The sequence below is a fragment of the Apaloderma vittatum genome, unplaced genomic scaffold (genome assembly GCF_000703405.1).
Source record: "Apaloderma vittatum isolate BGI_N311 unplaced genomic scaffold, ASM70340v1 scaffold447, whole genome shotgun sequence".
Lineage (NCBI taxonomy): Eukaryota > Metazoa > Chordata > Aves > Trogoniformes > Trogonidae > Apaloderma > Apaloderma vittatum.
In genome coordinates, this window is record NW_009724274.1 from 1,271 (window position 1) to 14,166 (window position 12,896).

Sequence of the window (12,896 nt, forward strand, 5' to 3'; positions counted from 1 at the left end):
CCAGCAGCTCTCACAGACTTGAAGTTCCCAAAAGCTTATTTCAAGACAGCAGAAAGTCAAGATGGGCTTTGCTGTGGCCGATGGCCTCCTCCCAAGTTCTCTCTTTTCACGCCAAACCATGTGACTTGTAACAAAGGTTTATACTGTTTCTCGCCAGTGGCAGACAAGACAGGACAGTTCTTAATTTGCTTAAATTTCTCCTCACCTCCCAGTTTAATTAACTGTAATCATATTTTTGTAGGTTAGAGAACAGTACCCGGAAATCAGATGACATTTTTCTCTGTCCCACCGATAACATGAAAACCTACAGCATACTCCTTGAAATTATAACGCTACGAGGCATAACGGCACCACCAAATCCTTCAAACTGTTTGAGACACCCCCCCTGACATGTTCTTTATTTTCCAGTAGGAGTTTTTTCCAGCGAGGAATCCCCAGTAGATCGTTATTTGTTCTTCACGAGCTGCCTCGTCTTGCCACCCAGCACTTACCTAACGACAAACCTGATATTACTTTCACTACTATCCAGGATCTCTCAGCTTCCCCCTACTCCCCTCCTCTCAAAGTTCACAGGGGCCTACAGTGAAGCTAAAGAACAATTTTCAAGAGTATTTCACAACGAGCAAGGTGTCAAACATACACAAGGTGTTTCAGAAATTTCCATTTCGTATCAGGCTCCATCTTTCCCTCTACACAAGAGGCTTCAGAGACCTCCAAACCAACAGGCCAATTCTTGCAACATATTTATTTGTGCTTTTCCAGATGCTATGTTTTCCAAAGAATTTGTCTGGATATGTTAGGCATGTCGCAGTGTCTGGTGTTTTACAGAATGACAAAGCAGGCCTATACTCTGCAAGCACTAATGAATAAAAAAAAGAAAATCAATGCTAGTATAAACCTTGATTTCGTTACACAAAGTTGGGGAAAAGTGTTCTCATTAACAATCTTTGTTCAAAGATGAGCAAGACTTTGCAGCTCCTTTGCCCTTCCCAATTCTTGTGAAAATAAGAGCAGTTTGCTGAGACTGGTCTGCTGCTACTAGATGTCAAATTTTATTTGGGTATTTATTTGCGTATTTAATTATTTGGGTATTTACACAGCTTTCAGATTGAGCAAAACGGATCTGCTTTGCGATGTATATTGTTTGTAAAACCAAAATAATGAAGATTCCCAACTCCAAAGAAACTACATCACAATAATTCAGGAAAATGTGTATTAAATTCCCTCTTATTTCCTAACGGTTTGGCGCACAGCCATCCACCCGCATCCTTCACACAGAAACAGCAGGATTTTCACAGGCAGAAGCCCCTTGCTTTTGATGGGCGCACGGTAACCTCATTAGCTTAAAGACATCTAAATATTTTTTTGTTATAAGGGAACATATCCAAGGAAACAAGCAAAAGGTGAAGCCTCTTGTTTACCTGTGTCTTCTTCTGTCGCTTCCCAAATATGCAGGACAGATCTTCTTCACTGCGCGAAGAGAGATCCTTACCTGAGAGTGGTAATGGGAGAAAAAGAAAAAAAAAAAAACAAAACCACCAACGTTCACACCTGGTGATGACAGGTACATTCTGATAACACAAACTGTGACCCACGGAGGTAGTAAAATTGGTTTGGGAGGTGAATAAAAATCAAAACAGTAAAGATGCTCAACGAAGGCTGACCATGACTCCCATGTTCAGAGGGAAGCGTGAGTTGGGGGAAAGGCTGGGGAGCAGCCTGCGTGTATGGCCACAGGGAAATAAATAACAGCAACTCGCTTCCCCCTGACTCGATGCTGCAATCGGTAGGGCAAGATGAGCAGAGCAGCTTGCACTGTGCTAAAGGGAAAGAAGAGCTGTAACCTCCTACACGCAAGCAAAGTTCAAGGAGAAACTGCACATCTCCAGATTCTCATGAGAATTCCCCATCTGTGACAGAATTAGGGAGTTACAGTTCCTCTCCATACTACAAAAAAATAAATAAATCCATCTTACTCAGCGAGGACTTGGGCTCTCTCACTACAAGAAGGACACTGAGGTGCTGGTGCACGTCCAAAAAGAGCAGCAAAGCTGGGGAAGGGTCTGTAGAAAAAGCCTGATAAGAAGCAGCTGAGAACTGGGGTTGTCCAGCCTGGATGCTGAGGGGACACCTTCTTGCTCTCTACAACTCCGACAGTCAGGGCTAACGAGGCGGGTGTTGGTCTGTTCAATCAAGTTTCAAGCGATAGGACAAGAGGAAACGGCCTTAACCTGCACCAGGGAAGGTTTAGATAGGATACGAAAAAGAATTTCTTTCCTGAAAGGGTTACCAGGCAGTGATGGAGTCACCATCCCTGGAGGTATTTGAGCCGTGCAGACACAGCGCTCAGGGATACGGTTTATTGAAGGACTTGTCAGCGTTAGGTTAAAGGTTAGACTCGATCTTAAAGGTCTTTTCCAATCCAGGCGATTCTGTGACTTTTCTTTGATTCTTGAAACAGCTTCTGAAAAGCAAATCCTCCATCTCTGCAACATGCTGGATTATTGCAACTTAATTTCAAGGGCAAAGACTTCTGTGAGCTCTAGTAAGACCACTGCTCCCGTCTGACCGTGGTGTGGCCAGTTGAACACCACACATGGAGCAGGGAGGGGAAGGCAGAAGGGTGTGATGTGGTATTCTGACTAAGGGCAAAAGTTTAGCTGATTCCACAGTGCAGAAGTATTTGTATTGAGTTGTGCACAGATTGTCTCAGAAAATACTTTAAAAAAATAAAAAAGTCAGCAAATAATAAAAAAAACAAAGTAGCCTTGACAGGCCAACTTAGTAGGAGTCTGCTGGGGTCTTACTCCACTTGATTTTCTGATTCCAAAATCGCTGACATCAAAATGGATCTAATACTCATAACAAACAAAAAAAAAATAAAATAAATCTCACTATTCCACCTGTTTCCTTTTCTCAGGATCCTTAACTGCCCACAGAGGGTACGCAGACACATCAGCCTACAGGAGAAAGCGTCACCCAACTTTCCAGTGTCACGTGTCTTCTTCCCAAGCAAGGTGTGTGAGATCGGTGCCTGGTTTCAGCTTTCTCTTGGCCAAGGGCTGGAACACGGCACTTAACATCCTGCTGCTCCTCCTCTCACCCGAAGCTTTCTTTCCACGCCCTTTTTTTAACTCCCTCCACCAAATGTCTGTCCATTCTTCGAATCGTAGAATTATTTAGGTCAGAAAAGACCTTTAAGATCATTGAGTCCAACCACAAACCCAGCAGTGCCAGGGCCACCACTAACCCATGTCCCCGAGCACCACATCTACACGACTTTTAAATCCCTCCAGGGATGGGGACTCCACCACAAGCCCCGTGTCAGGGCTTGACAACCCTTTAAGGGAAGGAATTTTTCCTAATATCCAAACTAAACCTCCCCTGCTGCCACCTGAGACCATTTGCTCTTGTGCTGTCACTTGTTACCTGGGAGAAGAGACCTCTCTTTGCATTCGCCAGCAGAAAACCAGCTTGGCTGACAGTCCAAAACTTGGGCAGGATCACTGGGCTAAGAGAAAAGCAATAGAAATCACTGGCTCAGTCTCACAGGTTCTGTTATTTCCCAGATCCCAGCGTGGCTGAGGCTATGTGTGGTGCCTACGATCCTCCAGCAGCGAGGCTACAAAACAGCCCCCGAAGCGGAAGCTGCAGCTTCTGTCGCTGCTGCTCGCTTCTCCCACTTTTGTGTGAGCTCGTCTTGTTTAGTCTAAAAGGAAGCAGGATCGGACTTCAACAACAAGGGCCACAACATTAGCCTTTATCAAATAACTTTTCCTCTTTTCCTGAAAAAAAAGGACAATTTCCCTGTTTTAGACCTCAGAAGGTACAATCAAACAGGAGCCTGCCCTACAGAAACAGCGTCCCCAAACAAATAAAGGATATTGTTAATATAAAAGCCTTGCTCCCTATTTTACATGCTCAAAAGACACTTCTTTTTTTTCTCTATATTTAGTAAAAGGTTAAATCCAAATCAAAATAAATCCTCTTTGCTACTACCTCAAACAGGCCATGGCCTCTGCATTCGCAAGCCCTGAACCAATTTAATTGTTTAACGCTGCAAAGCGACAGGGTCATGTTAACACGTTTGATTTCAGGGATGAATTATTTAATCAAATTTAATCCCGAACCCCAGTAACAGAATTTCACCTCCATTCAGACATCAGCTACTTCCATTCTAGCAGAGGCACTTCCCTATCAGAAAACACTGCACAGAGCTTTGGGTTTAATTAATTGGCCATTAGTGGAAATCGATCCTGTCCGTACCCAAAAATCTGAATATACGCACACCACGTGCACGTGGGGAACGCTACCAACAGAGAAAGGGAGCAAAGGATTGAACAATTGCCAAGAGCCAAACTCAAGGATGGTTAAAACCCCGTCATAACTCTAAGAAAGAAAGAAATTACTGAAATCCAAAAGCGCTTGATAGAGTTTTCCTGGCCACTGACCACTGTCCCAATTTCTCCAATAAAGTATCTGCTCGATGTAAGAGGGTTTTCCTCTTCCTGCCTTCAGGTTTAATCTGCTCACTCATCTTATCCACATGATCTCTTAGCAGGGGTTACTGCAGATTGCAGAGGATAGCACCGCCCAAGGAACTCTGTTACCACCTTGGCCGCCTCCTCCTGTCCCCTGCCCACGCACGGATCGCTCAGAATATTCACCGTCTCTTTATTCGGCAGATGGTTCCTTCAAGGAGAAAAGGTTTTATAAACAACATCAGCCTAGAGCCATCCAAAATAGCCCGAAGGGAAGAGGAACAGTGTGTTATGGCTGTAAGTAAATTGCTGCAGGGGGTATTCCTAAACCAAGGTTTTGCTTGCCAGACTTAGACCCCAGAAGGCAACAGATCACCTTGACGCATTTTTTTTTTCTCTAGTCTTGGCTAGAGCTGGCGAAACAACAAAACTCCTCTTACCTTTAGCAAACTTCACATAATGGACGCGTTTCTTGGAAGATTTGGATTTTTCTTCGAGACTGAATGCCTTCTTCCGATTATTCACTGAGGACTCTAAAAAAAATAACCACATAGAGGTTCCAACCCTGTCAGAGACCCTCTAACCACCAAATTCAAACACCAGTGTATTTAACTTTCTCTCTCAAAACCAACTCTCAACAACACATCATAATATGTTACTGAAGGAAGCTTAGTCAGTTTTGTCCGAGATGTGCTACTGCTTGTTTTTTTTGCCACATTCCCTTCCCATTTCCAATCCCACATAATTTAGGCAGAAAAAGGTACCCCAGCTCAAAGGTAAAGTCTAATTTAACAGCACTTCTACAGTAGGAATGAATAACATCAGTGTTGATTGTGCTGTTGTGTTACAAAACATCTCCAGTGCCAGAGTCTGAGAAAGATGTAAGAAATAGCACAAAATAACATAGTGAACCTGACTGGGTAGAAAGAAAAAGGGGGAAAAAAAATCAATCAATCAATCACACAGACAGGCTTTCCACTTCTAACGCTACATGGAGTGCCTCTATCTGGATATAATCTGTTAAATCTGGAAGGAAATTAAACACTGGCAGAGTTTTTCTGTCCCCGAGGCCAGCTAGAACAAATCGCCACATCCTTGTTATTTAATTTTCCGAGCTTCCAGAAGAGGGGCTGCATCTAAACTGTCTACTGGGAATGGTCCCTGGGGATGGCTAAGTCCCAGATTCACTTGGGAGTTGTTTGGGAGAATGTCAGCAGGTCAAAAACCACGTGAAGGATTAGTTTAACTATTTAACGGTAGAGATATCAAGCTCCTGTGCTGTGGCAGATTATGTTACTGGAACAGACGTACTCTTTGCATCCAGAGAGCCTGTTCTTCTTCGTTATTTTACAGAAAATTCTCAGAAAGAGGTACCGTGCTGTTTGGTTAATAACTACTTTATTAGTCCCACCTTGTAGAGAAATAGGCACTGCAGGATTCTCTGCTCTGGAACTTTAGTAAAGGCTATTCTGGTGAGATTGATTTTTTTTTTTGCTCCCAGTGGTACCTGGGATGGGTAGGGAAATCACCTCGTACCCTGAGGGCCAAGTTGAGTCACCTTTTTTGTGTGATGCCACCCCTGAAAGCTCTGCAGAACAAGCTTTCCTGACACTGGAATTACAGCGCTTCACGGTTTGATAGGTAGTGACACCTCATGACAGTCATTGACCTAAAAATGAAATCCACAGCCTCCAGTGGGAGAATCGACGACCAGAAAGCAGTCTGAGATCTACTCTTCCATTTAAAAACCAAGCCCTAGATGAGAAAAGGAAGAACTGGCAAACCCAGTTGTAGACAAGAGTTTCCAGCCAGCTTGAAAATCCTCAATAAAAGGGGTCTAGGGGAAAGTAAGTATCATAATTCAAATATTCTGACCAGAGATGAAGCTTTCTGAATCACTTGTACCGACGGGAGCATTACACAGCACAGGATTTCTACAGGGCTTCCTCCTCCTCCTCCTCCTCTTTATTCTGACAGTGAAAGGGGCAGCAGCGCCGCCTTGTGCCTTCAAGGAGAAATTTCACTCCTGAAAGGTGCTGGTGCTCGCAACCGACAGGGAGGTAGGTCTCTGTGTCTTCCAGAACCTGGTAAATCCTCCGACAAACGCTGCAGGAATATTAATGTCCTTTTTCAAGCAATTTAGTCATAGCAAGAAAGCCACGTGTCATTTCGACAGCACGTCTGGTACAGAAGAATATTCCCAAGCACGTTACAGACACAGTCAACGTGTTGTCATCCCATTTTACAAATGGGAAAGGGAATATGATCATTATCACTCAGTACACCAGAAAAACGAACTCCTCAGAACCAGAACTCCTCAGTTAGGAAAAAAAAAAGCTAAAACTCTGTAAATGAAGGTTATTTGAATGCTGGCATACTAACCCCCACGGGGCCCTTCCTTCCCGATCTCTAATTGCAATCCAACTCTGGCAACTCCGCCACTTATTTAAGAACAATGAAGTTTTTCAGCTGACTTTTAATGCAATTTGAAACTGGAGGATGGCCAGTAATGTAACATTTGATCCTATAGCACAGCTGCAGGCAGAGTTATCTGGATGAGTTTTGCCATCTCAAACAACTGCCAAAAAAACGAGCTTCGGAGCGACGCCTGCAGTCTGCAAATCACCAAACGTGATTCTGACGGGGAATTTTCAATGTGGCTGAAAACTCTCGCTCCAGACCCTAAAAAACAACTCAGTAAAATAAGGAGAAATATGATTTTTAGGGGCCACTTGGCCTCAGTATTAGATGACCCAGGAGTATTGCAGAGATTTAGGAACAAGACAGTCTTGCTCAATGAACCTGCCTGTGCTGACTCACTGTGTCCTTGGGCAAGTCATTTCAGCTCTCGGCTCGTCAGCTCGGAGGTTTCCCACCAGTTACACCTAAGTGAGCTTCCCAGGGCTCAAGTTGGAACTTGGATAGGATTTAGTTATAAAGGTGGAAAGGAACTTCTGGAATTTCCTTATGATATGCTGTTCTACCTCTGGAGGACTTCACCTCGGACCACGATTAGAGCTCCAATGCACAAGGATAACTTACACAGCAATTTAAAAAAAAAAAAAAGTGTTTTTAAAACAGGTTCAGAATTTTAATCCTAGTTCTCCAGGATTAAAAACCAGGTTTGATCCCTCTTTGCTAACTAGTTCCTCCGAGAAAACCTTCTGTGCTCAAATGTTAAGAAGGAAGGAAGGAACAGTTGTCAAACTCCCTAAGCTGGTGATTTTGCCACTCACAGCACGTGCACAGGCTGTTGTGTCCAAAGAGACGCCCTTGCTTTAACAACAGGCCACAGAGCTGTTTAGATATGTGATCAGAGTTTAAACTTGAGTCTAACTAAAGGAGAGACAAGCCGTTTGACGTGTACAATTCATTCTCTAAGCCCACACCCGCTAGTTTTGCATAACTTTTTTTTTTTAGGAGTCAAGGTCATACCGTGCAAAGCTTTCCAAAATTAAGAGACTTTATAAATAGTCCTTTTGGAAGAGTTGTGCGGTTTCCCCACTTGTGTGCTCTACCTCAGGGCTACAAAAAAATCACGTTATACTACACTCAAAACAGAGATGCATAACTCCGAGTCAAAAGCTCAGAAGCAGCTCTCTGAGGACAGGAAAAATAGGTATTTAAGAAAGCACCAGAGCATGAAAGCCGGGTGTGACAGTTCATTAGTAAAAGGAAGGCGAACACATCGCAATGGTGAGTGTGTTTTGAGCCTTCACCCTGGCTCTGGGTGCTTTGTAAAGAATCAAGTGCTGCTGTAGTACACCCCAGTGTCATGGTCCTGGATTAAAAAAAAACAAGTTCAAAACTTTATGTTCGTTTTCCCCAACAAAAAGCCTTTAATGTGGGCCTGAGGGCAAAACCGACCTTCTGAGATCGACACAGCCTGGCAGAAAAACTTGGCACGTGGTCATGGATGGCAACAAGTCCTTCGTCTCCCACTGATTTAGGGGGAGAGGAGGAGTCGTCAACTTCAGCAAGGAGACTATTGCAGCCCAAAGGATTGGGCCTCAGCTGGTCTTTTTAAGACCAAGAATGGAAACTCTGCTGAGGTTGGAGCACCTGCCTTGAGCAAAGCGTGAACCTACCTGTTTCACCCTGTCCGTGGCAATCATTCAGTTCAGCCAGAAGCTGGTTGAAGTCATCCTGATGAGCAATCCAGTTGTCCTGTAAACATCACCCACATGAATACAAGGCCAAAGTCTTCAGAACTAACAGAAGTTCGGCTCGAACAGACTCTGTACTCTAAGAAGTAACTTAATTGTATTCGTAAGTCCTTAAACAATACTGAGCTGCTCTTGGCTCTGCGTGCTCCCTGCCTGCGCAAGGTGTTTTCAAAAGTAGGCAGGAAATACTGGTGTGGTTTTTTCCAGCAACAAAACTAAGATGCTTCTTACAAGACAAGCACCTTAAGGACCACATTCTGCTCTCCTGTGTACCTGAACTCCACTCAGAAAGGTGACTGTGTCGGGAAGAGGGACAGGAGGCATGAAGCCAAGCAGGGCAGAAGACTCAGGTTAAAAGCAAGTTTTTCAGTGATTTGCTTGGAAGCAAAAAAAATAAAAATCTCTCAGCAGTGTGCTCCCAGAATCACTATAATCTTTCCAAGAAGGTACTTACTAAAACACCCGTCGCAGCAGAACTAAACTCCAGGTCAAGAGTTTCTGCTGAGATATTTGCACAGGTACAGGCTGCCATCAGATATGGCAAGAGACTTCCCTAACATCCCATTGCAAAGATTGTGCTTTAGCCGGAACGGGAGCCACTTCCTCACCTGGCTCTAGTGCTCACCTCGTAATTGATGGTTGCTCCCAGCCCCAGTGTGTTGTTTTTCACCTGAACCTTGATATGTTCTGTACTTCCTTGTTCCTGAGCTCCGAGACCCTACAGAGGATTGAAGGGTTAAAACACAAGGATTTTAAAGCAGTGACTAAGCAATTCGAGCTTTTGTACTCTCAGAGAGTTTGCAATGAAATACAGCAAGAAATCACAACCTCCTATTTATTTGCTTGCCTGTAACTGAATTCATTCACATGCATTAGCACACACGAGATATTGAGTTTTTTAAATTTACTACTTAAGCCTCCAGCAAAGTATTATAAACACTAAAATAGCAACAACCTTAAGTAGTTGGGTGATTAATCAGGAAGCCACCTGACATTCCTAGGCAAGCCCAAAGTGTTTACAGTTTTAAAACAAGACACTACATAAAAAGAACTTGCCTTTCACACCAAAAAAACCCCCCAACTCCGTCACTCGGAAAGCAGCTGCATTAACAGCTGACAGACAGATGTCACATAGAAAGTACGATACAGGATGAAGTTATATGGGGGGCAAGAAGGAGGAGAAAGGTCAGCCTGGAGCTGGCAGGACATTTCAGAGCTTCTTCCATCTCATTCCCACCCAGGAGCTGACGAAGATACTGGAGGAAACAAATGTCAGGTTTGTCTACCTTGAAAAACATAATCCTTCAAATCCAGAAAGCAATCTTTAGGCCCAGTGTTATCTTTCTTAATTGTGTGATCAGGGAAAAGGGAAAAAAAAAGACAAAGTATTTGGTTTAAAGCTTTATTGCTAGTATCTGCCTGTTTTTTCCCTAATCTTTCACCGGCAACAAATCACCAGCCATGTGGATGGCTGTGACGGTGAAGTGGTGGAAACAAGCCCTGTGAACAGAGCCTGGGCATATCCAAAATTTGAAAAAGGCTCTTATGAATCCAGTAGAGCTTATTTGGTCAGTGGAGTGGAAAATTTACCCTGAAACTTCTGCTAACCAAAAAGTACGGAAGCAAGCAAGACACTTGGCTACACATCCTGCCGTGACCCAATTCCAGTACAAACTAAGAACAAGACTAGTGTAAGCAGCTTAATTTCACCGCACAGACAGGCTTTTGCCCAGTAATATGATCACGCTAAGGTTCCACTTGTCTGAGTTTGCAGCAGAATGGAGACATAAATTCTTCTTCTACAGCTCTACCTGTCGTAGAGGAAGATTCAGTAGCTCAAGTAGAAAACTTACCGTTGTGAAGAAGAGGGAGGGGGGAGAAATGACAGACAGAAAAAAACAACAGGCCTTCCCTTCACACCCTGACACAAAGTGTTCAGAAAGGCAAAGGTGTTACCTGTGGTCAGAGAAGGTGCCTGCCCAAAACACATGCGGAACACTGAACAGGATCTTCCCTACTCTGGTTTACACATCGATTTTTTTCTTGCACACGTAAAACATCTATGCATAAAATTTACATAAAAAGACAGTACTTGAGCTCTGTACTCTCAACAGTCTGACTCGTGAAACCAATGCCAGCTCCTCGGCTCCAGCAGCCTTTGAATCAGGTACCACTGCTTGTCCGTGAAATGAGAGGCAGTCAGAAGCCAGATTTATACGTGTGACCTGGAAGACAACTGAGGCAAGAGTAGGCTACACTGACAAACCCAAGGACAGGTTTATTTCTCTAAGTTTTAATGCATTCGCAGAATTGGGAATGATCCTGATTTTATTCCTTTACAAAAAAGCCAACAAACAGCTGGGAAAGGCAATCTAGGACAAGAAGTAATTAAATATCGTGGGATTTTTGTGCGCATTCCTTTCACTAAACATGCTGACGTGCAGGCCCAAATCTCAGCTTTGCTGAGGCACCTTTGTGGAAGTTAAACTGCATTTAAGGGACAGCTGAGAAGTCTGCAGGTGTCTGCAAGGACCTAGAGATGAACTGTAGTGCCAGAAACCAGCCACCTCAGCCCACAGGTAGAGGCTGGAGCTGGGAAGGAAAATAGCTCACATAACGCTGCACTGCGGCCGTTCAAGGAGCAGATTAGAAGTAACCTTTAAAAAAATAGGGAAAAGATTAAAGCAAGTCCTGGAGTTGCTTTAAACAGTACCAAAAGCCAGAGAGAGAACTGAAGGCATAAAGGCTCCTCAGAGCCTGATTTAAGGTGCCAACTCCTGCTCTTACTTGGGGACTTTACCTCGTCAAAGAGAAGGGAGAACAACTGGAAAGTGGGACAGGCACAAGCAAGTACCTTTGTAACAAACTGCAGAATTCTAACATTGCTCGAATTCTCTGTGCACTTAAGAGAATAAACGAAACAGAAAGAACACGGCTATTTTAAACACGGAGATCAGAAGTCCCCCTGCGGTCTTCCACCTTTCAGTCAGTCAACTCTCCTTTGGATCATACCTTTCCTTTGGACCAGCCCATCTTTTCCAGCATCTTCTGGCCAAATTTAGATTCATCTTTACTCCAAGCGCTATTTCGCGGATCCACAGACCACTTCTGCCTTCTGCGGGCTAGAGCAGGAAGGAAAAATTCAAACACGCTCTATTTACATTTCCACAGCATTCGCAGTCACTTTTGATCAATTCTAGAGAAGCTCTTCATTGCAAAAAAAAAACAAACCCAAACCTGTGTCAGATCAAACACGTTCTCAGGACTTAATTTTACAAAACTTTATGCTGCAAAAAAAAAAAAAAAACAACAGTGAAAATTTTAATTATTAATGTGAAGAATGCTGAAGGAAAATTGCTATGGTAGTTGTCATCTCCAAGGACGAGCTGCACTTCACAGAAGGCTTTAAGGATTACTAATTACAGGTTTAAATTCCATATTTATTCCAACTTTGTTTTACATCTGATTTCAAAATAATATCTATAGAGGATGAGACTTCAGTGCTGGCTTTCCCTGTCCTGGACAACATCTACCGGCCAGTCCTCCTTTGAACTAGAACATGGAAGTTTTATTATCTGCTGTCATAACAAAAGCCAAGTCAAAAATCAAACATAAATGAACAGAGAAACTAAACTACACAACAAAAGCCAGTGGGATTTCGGATTTTGGATTTGTCACAAAATGTTCTATTTGGAAATGGAGAAGTCATTTTTTATAATTAATGCAGGTGTTAAGAGAACCAAATGAGAATCAAGGCTCCTTCATAGGTTCCTAAAGAAAAAACAGTCTCCCAGGCCCACACATGCACGCGTGCACCTAACATCAAGAATAGCTTCATTGAAATCAAGGGGAAAAAAAAGAAGGCAGTGCAGTTAACCAGTCATTTTAAGCGTGCACCTAAACACATGCAGGAAGATCACCTAAATAAACAAGACAAACAAAGAATGGGAGACAGGAAGATTACAAACTTCATTAAAGGCGATGGGAAACGGCGGATCAAAACGGACCAATTAACCCAAGGCCACACGAAGGCAGCGAGAAGCCAAGTGCGCCGAGGTGCTTTCAACATCGGCAGGAAATCATCTGTCCCTAAAATGCAACACTTGGGATTTGGGCCAGAGGGAGAGAATATCACACAGAATCACAGAAGAGGGCTATAATCACCCGTATCAGCTGTTCCTTCTCTTGGAAGAATATAAACATACAGAATCACAGAATTGTTGAGGCTGGCAAAGCCCCCATAAATCAT

The 12,896-nt window shown here is 43.4% G+C and overlaps 1 protein-coding gene across 1 annotated transcript; it reads right to left on the reverse strand.

Annotated features, from left to right (window-relative positions):
- Positions 1-1,343: 1,343 nt before the first annotated feature.
- LOC104276180 (PIN2/TERF1-interacting telomerase inhibitor 1-like) lies at positions 1,344-12,085 on the reverse strand. The gene is made up of 6 exons (XM_009872390.1): positions 12,064-12,085; positions 11,660-11,769; positions 9,273-9,365; positions 8,570-8,648; positions 4,922-5,014; positions 1,344-1,492 (listed from the first exon to the last, which is right to left on the reverse strand). Exons 1-6 carry the CDS (start codon positions 12,083-12,085, stop codon positions 1,344-1,346), a joined length of 546 nt encoding a protein of 181 aa, XP_009870692.1.
- Between the last annotated feature and the right edge of the window lie 811 nt (positions 12,086-12,896).

Coding starts and splice junctions, on each gene's coding strand:
- LOC104276180 (XM_009872390.1), bottom strand. CDS start 12,085: ATGGAATTTAAACCTGTAATTA. Junction 11,770..12,063: donor GGAATTTAAACCTGTAATTA/GTAATCCTTAAA, acceptor TTCCTGCTCTAG/CCCGCAGAAGGCAGAAGTGG. Junction 8,649..9,272: donor GAGCAACCATCAATTACGAG/GTGAGCACTAGA, acceptor TGATGTTTACAG/GACAACTGGATTGCTCATCA.